Source organism: Oryx dammah, unplaced genomic scaffold, assembly GCF_014754425.2.
Source record: "Oryx dammah isolate SB20612 unplaced genomic scaffold, SCBI_Odam_1.1 HiC_scaffold_1, whole genome shotgun sequence".
Lineage (NCBI taxonomy): Eukaryota > Metazoa > Chordata > Mammalia > Artiodactyla > Bovidae > Oryx > Oryx dammah.
Genome location: NW_024070185.1, coordinates 67833974 through 67849633, shown reverse-complemented (window position 1 = coordinate 67849633; position 15660 = coordinate 67833974). Strand labels below are relative to the sequence as shown.

The window sequence follows — 15660 nt, the reverse complement described above, 5'->3', positions numbered from 1 at the left end:
GATCATCCCACACACAGGCAGAAAACACCAATACTAAGTAAAAATATGGCACTTACTTCAATGAGGAAGGCTGTAGCACTTACTTGATTAATTTCATTGGTTAGCTGTGATAAAATCGTGACACCAATGATGCAGTATTCAACACTATCCTGGTTTAAAAAAAAAGGTAAGGCAGAAAGAGTTGGCCTGTGCAGCTTGATTTCAGCATCTGGAATGCAGTCATACTTAAACTGCCTAGACAAGGTATGAGAAATTGGTATTTTAAAACTGCTGCTTTGCAGGACACAAAATCTAACTGATAGACTGCTAAATCTGACTGCATCAAAATTGAAACCTTTTGTATGTTAAAAATATCTACAAGCTTTACTCTATACATATTGCAGGAAGAGAAATTAGCAAATCACATTTGAGATAAAAGACAAATGAATGTGTAAGATATAATTTATATGAAAGGCTGTATACAAAAAAGGGCAAATAACTGATTTTAAAAATGTACATAAAAAATGTACATAAATAGAAAGTTCACAAAAAGCAAAAATACGTAGTAAATGAAAATTTGTTTGTCTCATTCATTACTCAAATGCTGAGCTACTAATTCTTTCTACCTATGAAACTGGAAAAATAAGAGAGCTGAGCTCACAGGGTGGATGTACAGAGAAACAAGACATATTAACTGTTGGAGGGAATAACTTTTCTTGAGGGTAATTTGGAAATATCCATGTAAACCCAAAATACACATAGTCTTCTCACTGAATAATTCAAAGGCTAGGAATTCACACTATAAACACACTTAGCTCAAAGTATAAACACACACAAACACACATACACAAGGAATATTCACCAAAGTATTTATTTACCAGTCTAGATATAGATACTAACTAAATACTCACCTAGAAGAGTTAAATGAATTATAATGTTTTAAACTGGAATAGTATGTAAGCAATAAAAAGAATGAAGTAGGGTTTGTGCTGACATGTAAACATGTAAAACCAAGACATTAAGAATTAAAAAGATACGGAAGAAAATGTACCAAACAATTCCATTTGCAGATCAATATCTAAGTTAAGCATATATTGCTTCACTTCTTTCTATTTCATCGAATATATACATCATACCTGTAAAAACCTTGTGACATCTGTGATTGCATTTCTGAAGACGTAGTCATCCTTCTGACAGTCAAACCAGCCCAACTTTGTGATCCTGGCATATAACTGGATAAGTGCTTGCGTCACAAAAGTGGCCAGCTTTGGCCGAGTGGCAAGATAGTTGAGCACATAGTTCCCTATAAAACAGAAACAGTCTACATCGGAGGTGGCTCCGCCAGGGAAGGGTGTGCGTTGTTAAATGTCTAAGAAGTGGCAAATCTAGACTCTTTACCCTCAACTTCCTTAATTATTCACACTAATGAGAAACAGGACTTTAAATTTAAGATTCACTGAACTTTCCAACTATGATGGCTTCCCTCATAGCTCAGTAGGTAAATCATCTGCCTGCAATGCAGGAGACCCTGGTTTAATTCCTGGGTCAGGAAGATCCCCTGGAGAAAGAAATGGCAACCCACTCCAGTATTCTTGCCTGGAGAATCCCATGAACAGAGAAGCCTGGCAGGCTACAGTCCATGGGGTTGCAAGAATCGGACACGACTTAGCGACTAAACCACCAAACTTTTCAGCTCAGAATTGTATACGAGTCACAATGAAGAACCTGAAGTAAGGGAGCCTTGAATCTACCTCTTGATGGTTAAATAGCATGGTTGGCACAGGATTCAAAATCTTCAGCAATGTTTTTCTTAGTTACCGGTGATGGTGAAGACCAGGTAAAAGAAACTTTCTGAAAACAAAACAGCTAACTTGGGCTTTATCTAGGAGCAACTATATTGGGTCCTCTTCATTTTTAAGCCCAATTCTGGAAAGAAACTATATTCTAGATATTCTGTATGCCTAGCAACTTCAGAACATTATCAGACAAGCAACATAAATATCACTATTACTAGGACATCACTAAACAAACTAATTTAAGAGAGAAAAGACAACTTTCTACTCACGAATATCTATCCGTTGTTCCAATGGTAGAGGGTTATTTGTGCGTGATACAAGCTTTGTAAGGCATGTAGCTGCCAGTAACTGGGAGTAAGATGACTGTGAAAAGAGAGGGGGAAAGGGCTTAGGATTCAGTTTTATTAAGTTAGTCAGTCAAACTTTTTAACTTGGAGATCTGAGTTCAGATTTAAGAAAATTAATCAGCTTTGCTACATTCGATCCTTTGGATTTTTAAGGGTCTCATACTAAGGAAAAATGAGCCCATTCATCATCTGTGCTCATTAAGCTGACTTCGGTCATGAATAAAGGGAAGGATAAAGTGAATGCCTGATCAAACTGAATCTAATACAAGTATCTGTATCATTTTGAGGGGGGAGAAGTTAGAGGAGATCTTTACAGAAAGATATTAAGCTCTATAGAAGACAAATCTCTTCTTTCATTTAAATCAAGAAATCTTCTCCAATAGCCTTGTTATAACAATGTTTAAAAAAGTTTCACCTCATAATATTCCTATAGTATAGCATTAGAAAGAAGAAAAAAAAAACAAAACGTAGAAGTAGTATTAGAAGGAACCACCGCCTTATGCTATGTAGTTAATCCCCAAATTGTATCTTACCATCAGTACATCTATCAATCAGCTACTGCTTTGGGGAATGTATATGCTGGTTTTAGTAGTAAATTCGTAACAATTATTTATGAGAAAGAAAAAACTATGCCCTAAGCAAAGGAATAGCATTACCATATTCTCAAGTGTAGATTTTAATGAGTTTTAACCTTATGGAGAAGCAGAGTATTCAATCTGATCATAATGTATAAGAAGGAGCCATGCGCAGATTCGAATTCCTCTGTGCAGCTGTGTTACATATAACATCACATAACAGGGACAGACTCAGAATCACCGAAATAATTTAATCAAGGGTCGAACTGTAAGTCCTTAGGGCAGTAGGCTATCCATAGAGGCTATCCACAGGCATTACATCATACCATCAAATGCTACATCATTAAGAAGTTGATAGAGATTAAAGAGGAAGAATCCACTGTAATTAAGTCTTTCAGTACTGCACCAACCCTGTTTTACTCCAGCCTGCTGACTATCAGTGTGAGGAACTGGAGTTAACAGTGTCACAAATGACACCATGGGGCTTCAGTGGTAGTCAGATGAGAGCTAGTTGTGAATCTCCCACAGTACGAATCTAAACTGTTCAATACCAGAACCAAGTGATGGAAAAGAAATATAAAAATACTATATGCGAAAACAGAACAGAGCACAACCCAATCTCTGACCATGATTCTTTAACCTCCAGACACTTGGGAAAAGAGTCAACTTCTTTAGCTACTAAGATTATCACTTAGCCAATTGTAGTCTGTTCTATTTACTGCATAAATTCTCTAACACTATTAATGAAAATTTTAAAATGAAGCCACTGAGAATTCTATACTCTTAACAAATTAATGGCCTTCGTTATTTTCACACTTCCTTCCCATCTCTGGCAGAGTGTTGGCTGCTGGTCTAGCTGGGATTCTAAACTCTCTTGATGCCCTTTCATGATACCCTGGATGGATGCTTGTCCTTCCTAAGACCTCCATCCTGCCAAAAATATTAACTTAATCAAATCATGTCTCATGAAAGCATTATTTTGATCACTGCATGCCATTTTTAAGCCGGAAGAGGTTCTAATTTCATTTTAAGCATTCTAACTTCCTGTCATTTCCATTGTGAAGGAAAATTCCGGCCCCCCGCCCCAACCCCGCACATCTAAGACAAAAAGCAGCAGCTGTGGTACAGGGGAGGAAAAACAGAACAGACTAGGGATCTTAGAAGGTGACATGAATTTTGTGGATAAGAAAGGCCATTTATATATAGCCCTGTCTTCTTTGTAAAAGGTGTGAAGTGATACATAAGTGTAAAAAACAGAAAAGGAGTCACAGAAATTTGATTCAAGAATAAAAATTATAGGACAAAAATATACACTCAGTGAGATTTTCCTGATGACTCTGAAGGCCTTTTTTGCTAGTGTGCCAGGTCTGGTTTGTTTCAAAAGTGAAAATTAAGAAGGCAGAGGTACCTAGAAGAATCAAGGAACAGAAGTTATCGCAATCCACCCCTAAACTTAGAACCAGAATATATCTTCCTAAACCTGTTCCCCTTTAGGATTTTTCAAATCTTACGTACACTTCCTCTTTCAAGGAGTAGCTGGCACTTGCTCAGGCAATCAGGGCTGTTGGTGAATTCAACCAAGGCTTTCTCTGCCTGAAGTCGAGTGGTCGTATCTGTTGTTTCATACAGCTGTTTGCACAGATTCTCTAGTTGGGCCAGGCTCTGGAAAAGATCAGTCAAAAAAGAAATCAGTCCAGTCTACTACATACATAAGTCGACTACATACATACTGTGCTTGAAATTACAAGATGAAGATAAATAATAATCAATGAATAGAGACTTGCTTCTCAATGTGGAGGAGAATCTGGGTGACCTTTATCTAAAAATAACCACTTATTGCCCTCTTCATTTGATGCTTTAAAAGACAAAATGACAGAATGCCTAAAATCTATACATTTTTCAGTCATTTGCTTAAAGTTCAGACAAAAACGATACATTTTTTCCTTGCAAATACCTATCCTAAGCTTTTCCAAAATGTTTTCAAAGAAAAATGCAGAATTTACTTGCTCAGGCATCAATTTCAAAACTATGATTACTAAAGTCATAACTGTAAAATTTAAGCACATAAACACACAATGTAAGCGTCACACAGATCTTTTCATAGGTTGAAATATTCTCCTTTTGCCTGTAGCTATCAGCTTACAATTATGTGTACACGCAAAGATGGCCAATCTCTTAAGTTTCAGAATGCAAGTACGCACCTTCCTCCCCGGGTCCCTCATGTCTAAAGTTCAGCAGACTCTCTTCTGTTGCACTTTAAACTCTTGCTTTGGTTCCAAATTTAAAGCGCAGGGTCAAAATAAATTCAACCTGAGCATGTGCTCAGTCAGAGATAAGACACGGGAAACGCCCCCAAACAAACCCTACTTTCCAAATCTTGAACCAGTTCCAGGGAGGCAGGAAGGGGATGGGTGTGTGCTTTGGTCAAAACCCCAAAGGGACACAAATTCACTTCCACTTAGTGTGGTGTTTAATAGCAAAGAGGAAAGGAGTGAGTAAGAGTTCATGTAACTATCACCTTTCACTGACTGGAGAGGAGGGCAAACATCTGTTAAGTTTTTAAAGGACCAGTTTGGACTTTAAGAAGAAATTTTGAACTTGTCTTCTACAGCAGCAAGCAAAATCTGGTTTAAATAGTTTGAAGGATCCTACTACTATTAGAAATGACAATTCTGACAAGAACCAAAATAATAATTAGGCAAATCAACCTGTGTAAATACCCTAAAATATATCACACAGCCAGTCTGCCCAAGGCTTTTCATTATCATTTTATTTCATTAAGCTGGGACTTTATAAATCACAGCTTTTCTACTAAAAAGGAATGCCCTAGGGGCAGGATACCTATTTTACTCAATGTGATTAATAACTTTCAAACATTAACCTAAAGGAAACAAGAAAGACAGATGCTGACACTCGGATTGTCAGTCTCATTTCAGAAAGCCCTCCAAAGAATAAAAACCACCACCTTCACTGCAGAACAAAATAAACAAACCACTCTTCAAAACATCTTGGGACTCCGTTTAATCTGTTCCTCTCTGACTTGCAGGGGTCCCACTTAATACCTTCCTCAATTTGAAAGCACAGAGAAAACTGTATTCACAAAGCCAGATCTCAAGTGATGAAAGTTCTGTTGAGTAAAATCTGATTTTTTCATATAGCTTATAAACAAACACAAGGAATAGAGGATAAGGCCAATTAATCACATATACTCCGTAAGACATATGTGCAAGTCAGTGTTATGTCTGCCACTACTGGCCAAACTCCCAATGAATCAGTTTAATTATAAATCCCCACATTCCTAAGCAAGAGATTAAATCTCCCTCAGGAGGTTTTTGTTTCAACCCAGCAGACTGGGTTCCACCTCCACCCCCGACCCTGCCTGTGAAATGATTAACTAAAGGGGGAACAAATGATTTAAAAAATAATTAACACAGATGACATCAAAGGGTGGTATGAGGTTTCAGTAAGCAGCAGCAGCCTCATAACCTCCATAACGACCACTCACCACAAGCATCCTGAACAGAACTCCCTAAACGGTCAGGCTGCTTAAGGTATCATCACTTACTTTCCCTGAAGTCTGATCAGTCAGTTTCAGGAGCAACCCCCACCCTGGTGCCACTCTTATTTACATTATTACAACAAAGTCGTTCACATGACGATGGCTAAGCATCTGTCACTGGTAGTTAAGTTCCTCACTGCTAAAAACCGACATGCAGGTTATGGTGGGCTTTTTGGTTGTCGCTTTCTTTTGATTTGTTTTAATGTAATAGACAAAAACACACCGCAGGGTGAGTCTGGTAATGAGTTCTCAGCTCAGGAAACAAGACCGTAAAAAACCCAAAGAGTAATTTGACCATTTACACAAACATTTAGAAGAACAAAAGCTTTATTTCTTTGTTTCCAGAAGAACAAATGGGAAACAATCTTGTTTTCCCAAACAATTAGTGGAAATGTCTAAAAACCACAGGGTGAATAGTCATTTTTATTTGGGTTGCCCATCGAAGGAAAGGGGAAGCAAACATTTACATTTATGTTCTCTGGGATCCTAATGTTTTGCAAGCAAATCTAACAGTTAGATCATTTTGAATCACCTCTCTGGGGGATCCAGAATAAAACCATTTATCCTACAATTGTTTGATGAGCCATTAAAACTAGTTATTTCACATTTAGCACCACTGCATCTCACCCCCTGGCGCAGTTCCTTCTCCCATTCAACCAGTTCTTATTAAGGACATCTATTACACGATGCTGGTTCAGTCACAGAAGAGACTCCAGAGAAGCAAGTCTATTTTCTATTCCTGAGGCTGCCAAACTGATATTTCTCAGAGAAACCTCCATCTGGTCCCACTGGAATATGAAAGCATGTTTGGGTGAAATCTTCACAAAACTGGAAAGCAATCTTCAACTAGAAAAGCACTACTTTAGTACAAGGCACTCAAGACAATCAAACCTCCAAACCTACAGCACTTGGATTTCACCAACAATTCAGTTACAATGAAGGTATTAAAAAGTATTGAAAGAATGTATCCTATTATTTAGCAATAATATTATTTTACACAGTTTTTAACCAGGATAGAGAAAAACACGGCTCAATTATTCTCATTTCAATATAAGGTACAATCAGTTGAGACTTCAGGCCTCCAAAATTAATGATTTATCTGAGGAGCTGCCTGTACCTTTTGGGAAAACGAAGATTTCTGTTTCTGCATTAGATGTTATACTAACTCCAAAAAGTATATCCTGGAACTTATTTTGTCACATTCTGCTTTTTTTTTTTAAAAAAAAAGCCTGACAGTATATATTTTTAAATTAGTCTCACTGCTTGGGAAAAAAAAAAAATCCACTTGGAGATTCCTGATCAGAGACCAGGATACTCGTTTTTAGGAAGGATTTGATGACATTCCTAATATTGCTGAGTAACGACTAGAAAACAACCACAAGCCTCAGATGACTAAGTTCTCTGCAAAGAACATCCTTGATCTTACTGCCACCCAAACCACCTGAAATGATCAGAAGCACCACTCTAGTACAAAGTGTGACGTACACCCTCAATCCAGAGGAGCGCTCATGAAAGATATACAGTCAGAATTACCAATTTGGTAGCTGAATTTTCATGATCAAGATGTCTGAAATTTGACAAAAATCAAGGCACTTTCAACCTGTTCATAAACTCCATTAATTTAGATCTTCCTTAGTTGGAAGTTTTCTGTGTATTAGGAAAAAACTGTTAGGTAAATAAAAAAGATGCATACTTAACCTGCCAGAAAAGAAATGATTTAAAAAGTGTAAGGCTAATAAAATTGATTTGATATACTAATTACATTTTATTTTTATCTATTTGATAAGGCATTCCTATCGTCAATAATGAATATTCAATAATGAATATTCAATCATCATAGATAATGTTTTTAAAAACTCCTAAAATCCAGTAATAATTATTCTTAGCTTAAAAAGCAAGTGGCAGAGAAAGACAAAATTTGCCTGATTTGACTTATAAGTGGAATCCAAAACAAAATGATACAAATGAACTTATCTGCATAATAAAAATAGAGTCACAGATGTAAAAAACTTCTGGTTATGAGATTGGAAAGCAGGAGGTGGATAAACTGGAAGAAGGGGATAACTAATGAGAACCTGAGCTTCCCAGGTGGTGCAGTGCTAAGAATCCATCTATCTGCCAGTGCAGGAGACGGAAGAGACATGGGTTCAGTCCCATGAAGGGTCAAGAAGATCCCCTGAAGGAGGAAATGGCAACCCATTCCAGTATTCTTGCCTGGGAAATTCCACAGACAGAGGAGCCTGGTGGGCTACAGTTCGTGGGGTTGCAAAGAGTTGAACACGACTGCATGAGCACATACACATACAACAGAATCTACTATAGCACAGGGAAAGCTACTCAAGACACTGTAATGACCTATATAGAAAAAGAATCTAAAAAAGAGTGTATGTAGAATACATCATCTGTGATACATGTTAGCAAATTCATAAAGGAAAATCTGTATGAAAACATACTGACAATTATCTTTAGGAGACGAGATTATGCGAGACTCATATTTCTTTTCTGTATTTCCCTAAGTTTTACATTTTTGATCACAAGTAGATATTACTTATAAGCAGGGAAAACCCCCCCAACAATTGTACAGGTAATCTTTTATAAACTAACTCCTCTCAATAGGAACATATTACTATTAATTAATAGCTGATCCTGCTTCCAATCAGAATTCATAAAACAAATTTACAAAATCAGGAAAGCAATAGGCAATACATTCTAAAAGCTGAAATTTGAAAAAGTATGTCAGTGCTTATTGCTATCAATACTTTTATTTTGTTCTTACCAATAATAAATGCTGACGGTTTGAATATCGCGTGACCCAGCTACTCTACTCCTATATATATACCCAACAGAGATACATGCTAAGTTCACTAAAACACTTGAATAGGAATGTTCATGCCAGCACCAAATGTAGTAGTTTCCAAATGTGAAAGCCAAATGTCCATCAATAGTAGTATGGATAAATGTTTCATTCCTTAATGTTGGTACTGATTACAGAGGCATGCTCATTTTGAGAAAATTCATTGAATTACATTTATAATCTGTGAATTTTTCTGTACACGTTATATACTTCAATAAGAAGTTTTTAAAATGAGACACAGTTCTCCCCAAATTCTTCACATATTTACTCTCATCTTTCTTTCTTATACTAATGAAAAAGAAGTCCATCTGTAACTGACAACCACATTAGATTTAGAATGCTTTAGTTTTATACCAGTGTCTGCTTTTAGAACTGTAACTCTCATTATTTGTTCAGGAAATAAATGAAGTAAGATTTTTGGATGCATGAGGGACATTCTTTTTCTGAGAGGACTAAGAGAGTAAGTAAAGCTTTTTGGTTGCTGTTGCTGTGTAATGTCTACTGCCATAAAGCAAGATAAAATACGTACTTTCAGTAGGTGATAACGCATTGCCAGGGCCTTGCGTGTATTAGATAAGGATAGCATGTCTCCTAACATATGAGACTGCAAAATTCTACACTTAGCTTCAAAATATGAATCAATCCTCACTTGTAATAAACACATATGATGTTTGCACTGTGGGTGACACACAGCTAGAACACGTGTAAACAAATCATTTCATGAGGTAAACAGCCAGACTAATTGTGCCTGGCTTATTGACTTACACATTTAACTCAAGAGCTTTTATTTAACATGTCACTAGAAACCAGTTCTGGTTCCTTCTCATAGTCATTAAGAGTGCAGAGGAACGAAAGCTGCAGCATAAGCGGAATCCTCTGAAGTGCGGGTTTCAAACTGGTAGCCTCACACTGGCCCATGCACATTTTGGTTGTTCACCTTACAGTGTTCAACATGGTTGCCAATGTTTCATGATAGTATCTGGTTTTTTAGTTTCCCATAAAAAACTAGCAGATCTGATTACCTGGGACCTGCATTTTCAAGTGTCACTAGTCAAATGACAGTAAGAGCACAGTGCTTCCCTCAGGGCAGGCTCTTGCTAGCTAACTGCAGGTCGTAAGTCCCGGCCCCTGACGCTGGAGTTTCTTCCACTTGCTGTAATGCAATTCTGTCTCCTATCAGTGGTCCACTTCCAGATGTCAAAGTTAAAAAGTAATGAGCATATGGTATTATAAGAGATTCTGACTTAATTTGGGGGTATTAACTCCTTGCCAACTTGCAATTTGGAGGGCTTCCCTCACAGCTCAGTTGGTAAAGAATCCACCTGCAATGCAGGAGACCCTGGTTCAATTCCTGGGTCAGGATGATCCACTGGAGAAGGGATAGGCTACCCATTCCAGTATTCCTGGGCTTCCCTTGTGGCTCAGCTGGTAAAGAATCCACCTGCAATGTGGGAGATCTGGGTTTGATCCCTGGGTAGGGAAGATCCCCTGGAGAAGGGAAAGGCTACCCACTCCAGTATTCTGGCCTGGAGAATTCCATGGACTGTACAGTCCATGGGGTTGCAAAGAGTCAGACACGACTGAGCGATTTTCACTTCACTTAGTAAATAACAGTGTGACTTTGGGCAAGTTTATTTCCTGGAGCTTCAGCTTCCTCATGTGTATAATTTGACAAAGATACTGCCAGTTCTAAATTCCATGCTTCTAATTCTGTAAGTAAATCAGATTTAAAAGGTAGCAAATATTAAAATTAAAAAGATTATGAAAACAACTGGCCAAACTTTTTAAAACAGGGAATTTAACAAAAAAATAAATCAGGTTAACACTTCCACACATCTCTCTAACACAAACGCCAGTGACCTAGCAGCAGGAACAAGGATCTTTTAGAGTGAAGGTTCAGTATAACCTGAGTTAAGACCTCAGATATCGGGCAAATCCCCACTCCCCTGTTTATAAGCTGTGGGAGTGTGAATAAGTTACTCAAATCTTTCAAACTAGTTTTCATTTCTTTTAAGTAGAAATAATATTTATCTAACAATGCTGTAAAAGTTAATGTAGCAATACATGTACATTCTTAATTACTGAGTTTATTACTTGCTATTATGGAATATACTGTCTACTAAAAAGTGAAGAACAACAGTTTTTAAAGCACATGCATTACAATCTACAATTTCTTCTACAGAGGTATCATATATACAGAGGTATCATATATATAATTTCCTCTACAGAGGTATTTTATATATATATGTATAGGGGCTGTGTGCCTAGTCGCTCAGTTGTGTCTGACTCTTTGCGATCCCATAGACTGTAGCCCACCAGGCTCCTCTGTCCATGGAATTCTTCAGGTGACAATAATGGAGTGGGCTGCCATGCCCTCCTCATTCGTGTGTGTATACATATACATACATATAAATTTAATTATATTAATCCATTTTTGGCTGTGATGGGTCTTTGCTGCTGCCCAGGTTTTCTCTAGTTGCAGCATGTGGGTTTCTCACTGTGGTGGCTTCTTTTGCTGCTGAGAACACGCTCTAGGGCATGTGGGTTTCAGCAGTTGTGGCTCAATGGTCGTGGCGCACAGGCTAAGTGACTCCATATCCCCAGCATGTGGAATCTCCCTGGACCAGGAATCAAACCCATGTCTCCTGCATTGGCAGGCAGATTCTTTACCACTGAACCACCAGGGAAGCCCTAGAGGGGTTCTAGATGCCTTGCCTTGCAAGGCTACAGTACAGGGTATATTGGGCTGGCCAAAAAGTTTGTTCTGGTTTTCTTACGGAAAAATCTGAACGAACTTTTTGGCCAGTTCTGTATAATTGCTCCTCATTGTTTGCGGGTACCCTATTTGCAAATTTATCTACTTGCTAAACTTATTTGTAATCCCCAAGTCAAAACTATCAGCAACTGTGTCATTTGTGGACATGAACAGAATGGTGAAAATTTTGAGTGGCCTGACATATGTTTCTCAGCTGAGGTCAAACAAGGTAATGTTTTTGCTTTAGTTCTCATAACTTAAAAAGTGTCCTTGTAGTTTACTTAATGTCGTGTTTTTTGCAATGTGGGGCTTTTTGTTGCCAATTACGCTGTTTAAAATGGCCGCATGCATAGTGCTGAAGTGTTACCTAGTATTCCTAAACTCAAGAAGGTTGTGTGAAAAAATGTTAGATAAAGGTGTTTTAGAAAGGTGTCTCTAAGTAGAAATACAAATAAAACAAAGGTTGGTTGAGGAAAATGTGACCAGAGGTTGGCAGGAACTTAACCCTGTATGCCCTGCAAGAGAAACGGTTCATGATTTGTTAGTTCAGTGTTCTCAGCGAGTTTATAGAACAAACTACCATAAATAATGAGGACCAATTGTATTTCCACCCATTTCCAGACTGGGTAGTATTCAGTACGTATTTCCCCACAGATATAGAATTATATTGCCATTGTTACAGGCATTTGTTCAAAGAGAGGTATTTATTAACTTACGTAACTGTATAACACTCAAATTCTAGTACAGTCAACTCAAATGTTTGTTTACATGGCCATTTATACTGATTATTTATTTATTGTGATTTTAGTAAGTGAGTACTAATGTGCACAGTGGATGAAAAGGACAAAAGCGTACCTCAGTGTCCAGCACACAGTAGAAGTTTCATAAAAATGTCATCCGTAAGTGGATGTCGGGGCTTCCCTGGTGGTCCAGTGGTTAAGAATCAGCCTTGCAACACGGGGGGTGTGGGTTTGATCCCTCGTCTGGGAACTACAATCCCACAGGTCACAGAGCAAATAAGCTTGCACACTGCAACTAGAAAGTCCGTGCACCTCAATGAAGGATCCCCCATGAAACAACAAAAGATCTCGCATGTCACAATTAAGACCAGATGCAGCCAAGTAAATAAAAATAAATGACTGCCTAAGTCTTAAAAAGCCTCCTGGGAGTTTGGGTTAAAATGGCAGAGTGATCCCATATTTAATCTTGTTCCTTTCCCAAACCCAACAAAAACAACACTGAAGGGATTAAAAAAAAAAAAAAAAAACCACAAACATAATCTCACAAGAAATATGATACAAGACAGGACAAAATTTTGGAATACAGAAAAATCAGCAGTAACTGACTTAACTGACACAACAAGGCCAAATATCTTGCAAGTGGTGAAAAGAACTGGAAACCAAGCTGTTTTACACTCCCTGCTCAGATGTTAAGGTGAAGTGTGGTGGCCAAAGCAAGAACGAACAGGGTAAAAGTATCTTTGAGAAGTGAGACTGCCAGGTATCTTTACTCAGTGCCTCTGGACTAGGGACACCAAGCCAGTCGAAAGCACCTTTGAGGACGTGGGCACCAGATAGTCAATTAAGTGGCCACATACACATCGAATGCCCCCTTACCGGGTTCCTTGTACCCAGAAATGCCAGTGTCCAGACTGGACTCCCTTGACAGGAGTTTGGAAAATCTTCCCCTCAGAATCCCATTAGTCACAAAGGAAACACCTAAAGATACAGTGATATAGAGGTTACCCAACAAATGGCATAATTGGATTGCCCCACTGTGATGCCTCAAGCAGACAAGCCTCACACCCACACTTTGCATTTCTAATCAGCTTGGTAGTCTTTCAATCTTTTGATTATGAGGAAATAAGGATTACCACAAATCTGAAGAAAGCTTTTAACATGTAAGTGTGTATAGTGACAGTTGCTCAGTTGTGTCCGACTCTGCGACCCCATGAATTGTATGTAGCCTGCCAGGCTCCTCTGTCCATGGAATTGTCCAGGCAGGAATACTTGAGTGGGCAACCTTTCCCTTCTCCAGGGGATCTTCCCAATCCAGGGATCTAATCGGGGTCTCCGCAGGCAGATTCTTCCCAGTCTGAGCCACCAGGGAAGCACTTTAACATGGAAGACAGTGTTAAAATACAAAATAGGCCTCAAGTGAAGCTGCTTATGGTTGGATAGAAAACCGAGACTTAATTATAGTTTCGGCTCTCCCCAAAATGGAATCTTAAACCAGTCAATCAGGATCTGCCTGATTAGCACTAGTTAGGTAATCTGCTGGATAGAACCCTGCCCTCCCCTAAAGGAAAGCAACTTTGCAGCAACTAATTTGTTTTTTTTTGCTTAGTATGACTCCCTTGTTCCTGCTCCCTTCTCACCTAAAATCTTTTTATTTTGTACAAGACTTGGAGTTCCTTTCTATATGCCAGACTGGATGCTCTGCTCAAATATACTCTTGAAAAATTTTAACATGCCTCGGTTTCTCTTGTAACAACAGCAAACAAAACAAATACACACAAAAAAATCCTGTAACAGAAAACTGTGTAGGAAAAAGGAAACTTGAAAAAAGAAAAAACATAAAGATAAAAGTATTACTAAGCTCGACAAAGAGATAAGAAAATATTTTGCAACTGGGAGTAAGAACAGGGTGCTCTAAAAAAGAAACATTCAAAGAATATAAAAACAGATCTTAGAGATTAAAAATATGATGGCAGAGACAAAATATTCCATAAGAGGGTTGGAAAATCAAGTTAAAGCCTCTCAGAAAGTAGAGCAAAAGATGGAAAATAAGAGAGCAAAGATAAAATCAGAGGCCTGATTCCAGAGGTCCAACATCTAATTAACAAGAGTTCTAGAGGGCACAGAGAACAGAGGAGAGGAAACATCAACAAAATAATCCAAGAAAACCTCCTAGAGCTGAAGAACATCAGATGTCAGAAGGAAAGCTCTACCAAAGTCCAGCCTAAGTGAAGATCAGGCCATACCCAAGGCATACCACTATGAAACCTGAGAAGCCTGAGAGAAAGAAGACTCTGTGAGCTGCCCAGGAGGCAAGGAGATGGGATCAGAACGAAAAACACAAACAAAATCCAAGTCAGGTAAACACATAAATGATCAGCAATCAGATGGCTCTGGGCAGCACAGAAGCAACACTTGCTAACAAGACAAGGAGTCCCTGCAAGACTCTGAAGGACAATGATCAACACAGAATGTTTACCTAGGTACACAAGCAATCAAGTGGGAGGGCAGAACAAAGCTATTTCTGGCACCTAAGGCCACATGAATTTATCACCTATGCTATTTACTATTAAAAGAATGTGCATCACACCACACCATGAAAAACATTTAAGCATGGAGTGCAGCAGATGGGAACTTTTAACACAGAGAGTGATATCAAGGGAATTCAGCGAGGATGGTGAAGGGAGGTCCTGGGATGACAGCTGAGAGTTGGCCCTGGAGAGCAAGGAGGCCTTAGTCAAGCTAAGAGGCTTAGGGGACAAGTCATGCAGACAAAGTCATCACCAAGAAGGCTGCTGCCATCTAGGACAGGGTTCTCATGTTACGATTTCACCTAAATCCATGCTGAAGTTTAGTTCACAGAAATGACCTCGACTGACAAAGTAACCACCCTCCATTAAACTCTGGAAAATTCTCCTATAGAGCTGTGACATCATTTTAAACTAACATTCCAAACACAAAAGCTGTTGTGCAACATAAAAGATAACTCTGAAATGAATACCGCACAGTGTGGTTACTGACAGCATTTAAAAATGGTAATAGGCTCTAGGCATAAAAA

General features: G+C 38.5%; 1 protein-coding gene across 2 annotated transcripts in view; it reads right to left on the bottom strand.

Annotated features, from left to right (window-relative positions):
- The window catches only part of XPO7 (exportin 7), a 35747-nt gene extending 30790 nt beyond the window's left edge, over positions 1–4957 (bottom strand). Inside the window, exons 1-5 of one of the 2 annotated variants that reach the window (XM_040242372.1) lie at positions 4899–4957; positions 4213–4359; positions 2045–2138; positions 1116–1282; positions 57–149 (exon numbers count right to left, since the gene is read on the bottom strand). In XM_040242372.1, coding sequence (XP_040098306.1) covers positions 57–149; positions 1116–1282; positions 2045–2138; positions 4213–4359; positions 4899–4919 — 522 coding nt within the window. In that variant the 5' untranslated portion in view covers positions 4920–4957. The remainder of the gene's footprint in view (positions 1–56; positions 150–1115; positions 1283–2044; positions 2139–4212; positions 4360–4898) is intronic. The other variant, XM_040242381.1, reaches the window with a different exon arrangement.
- Between the last annotated feature and the right edge of the window lie 10703 nt (positions 4958–15660).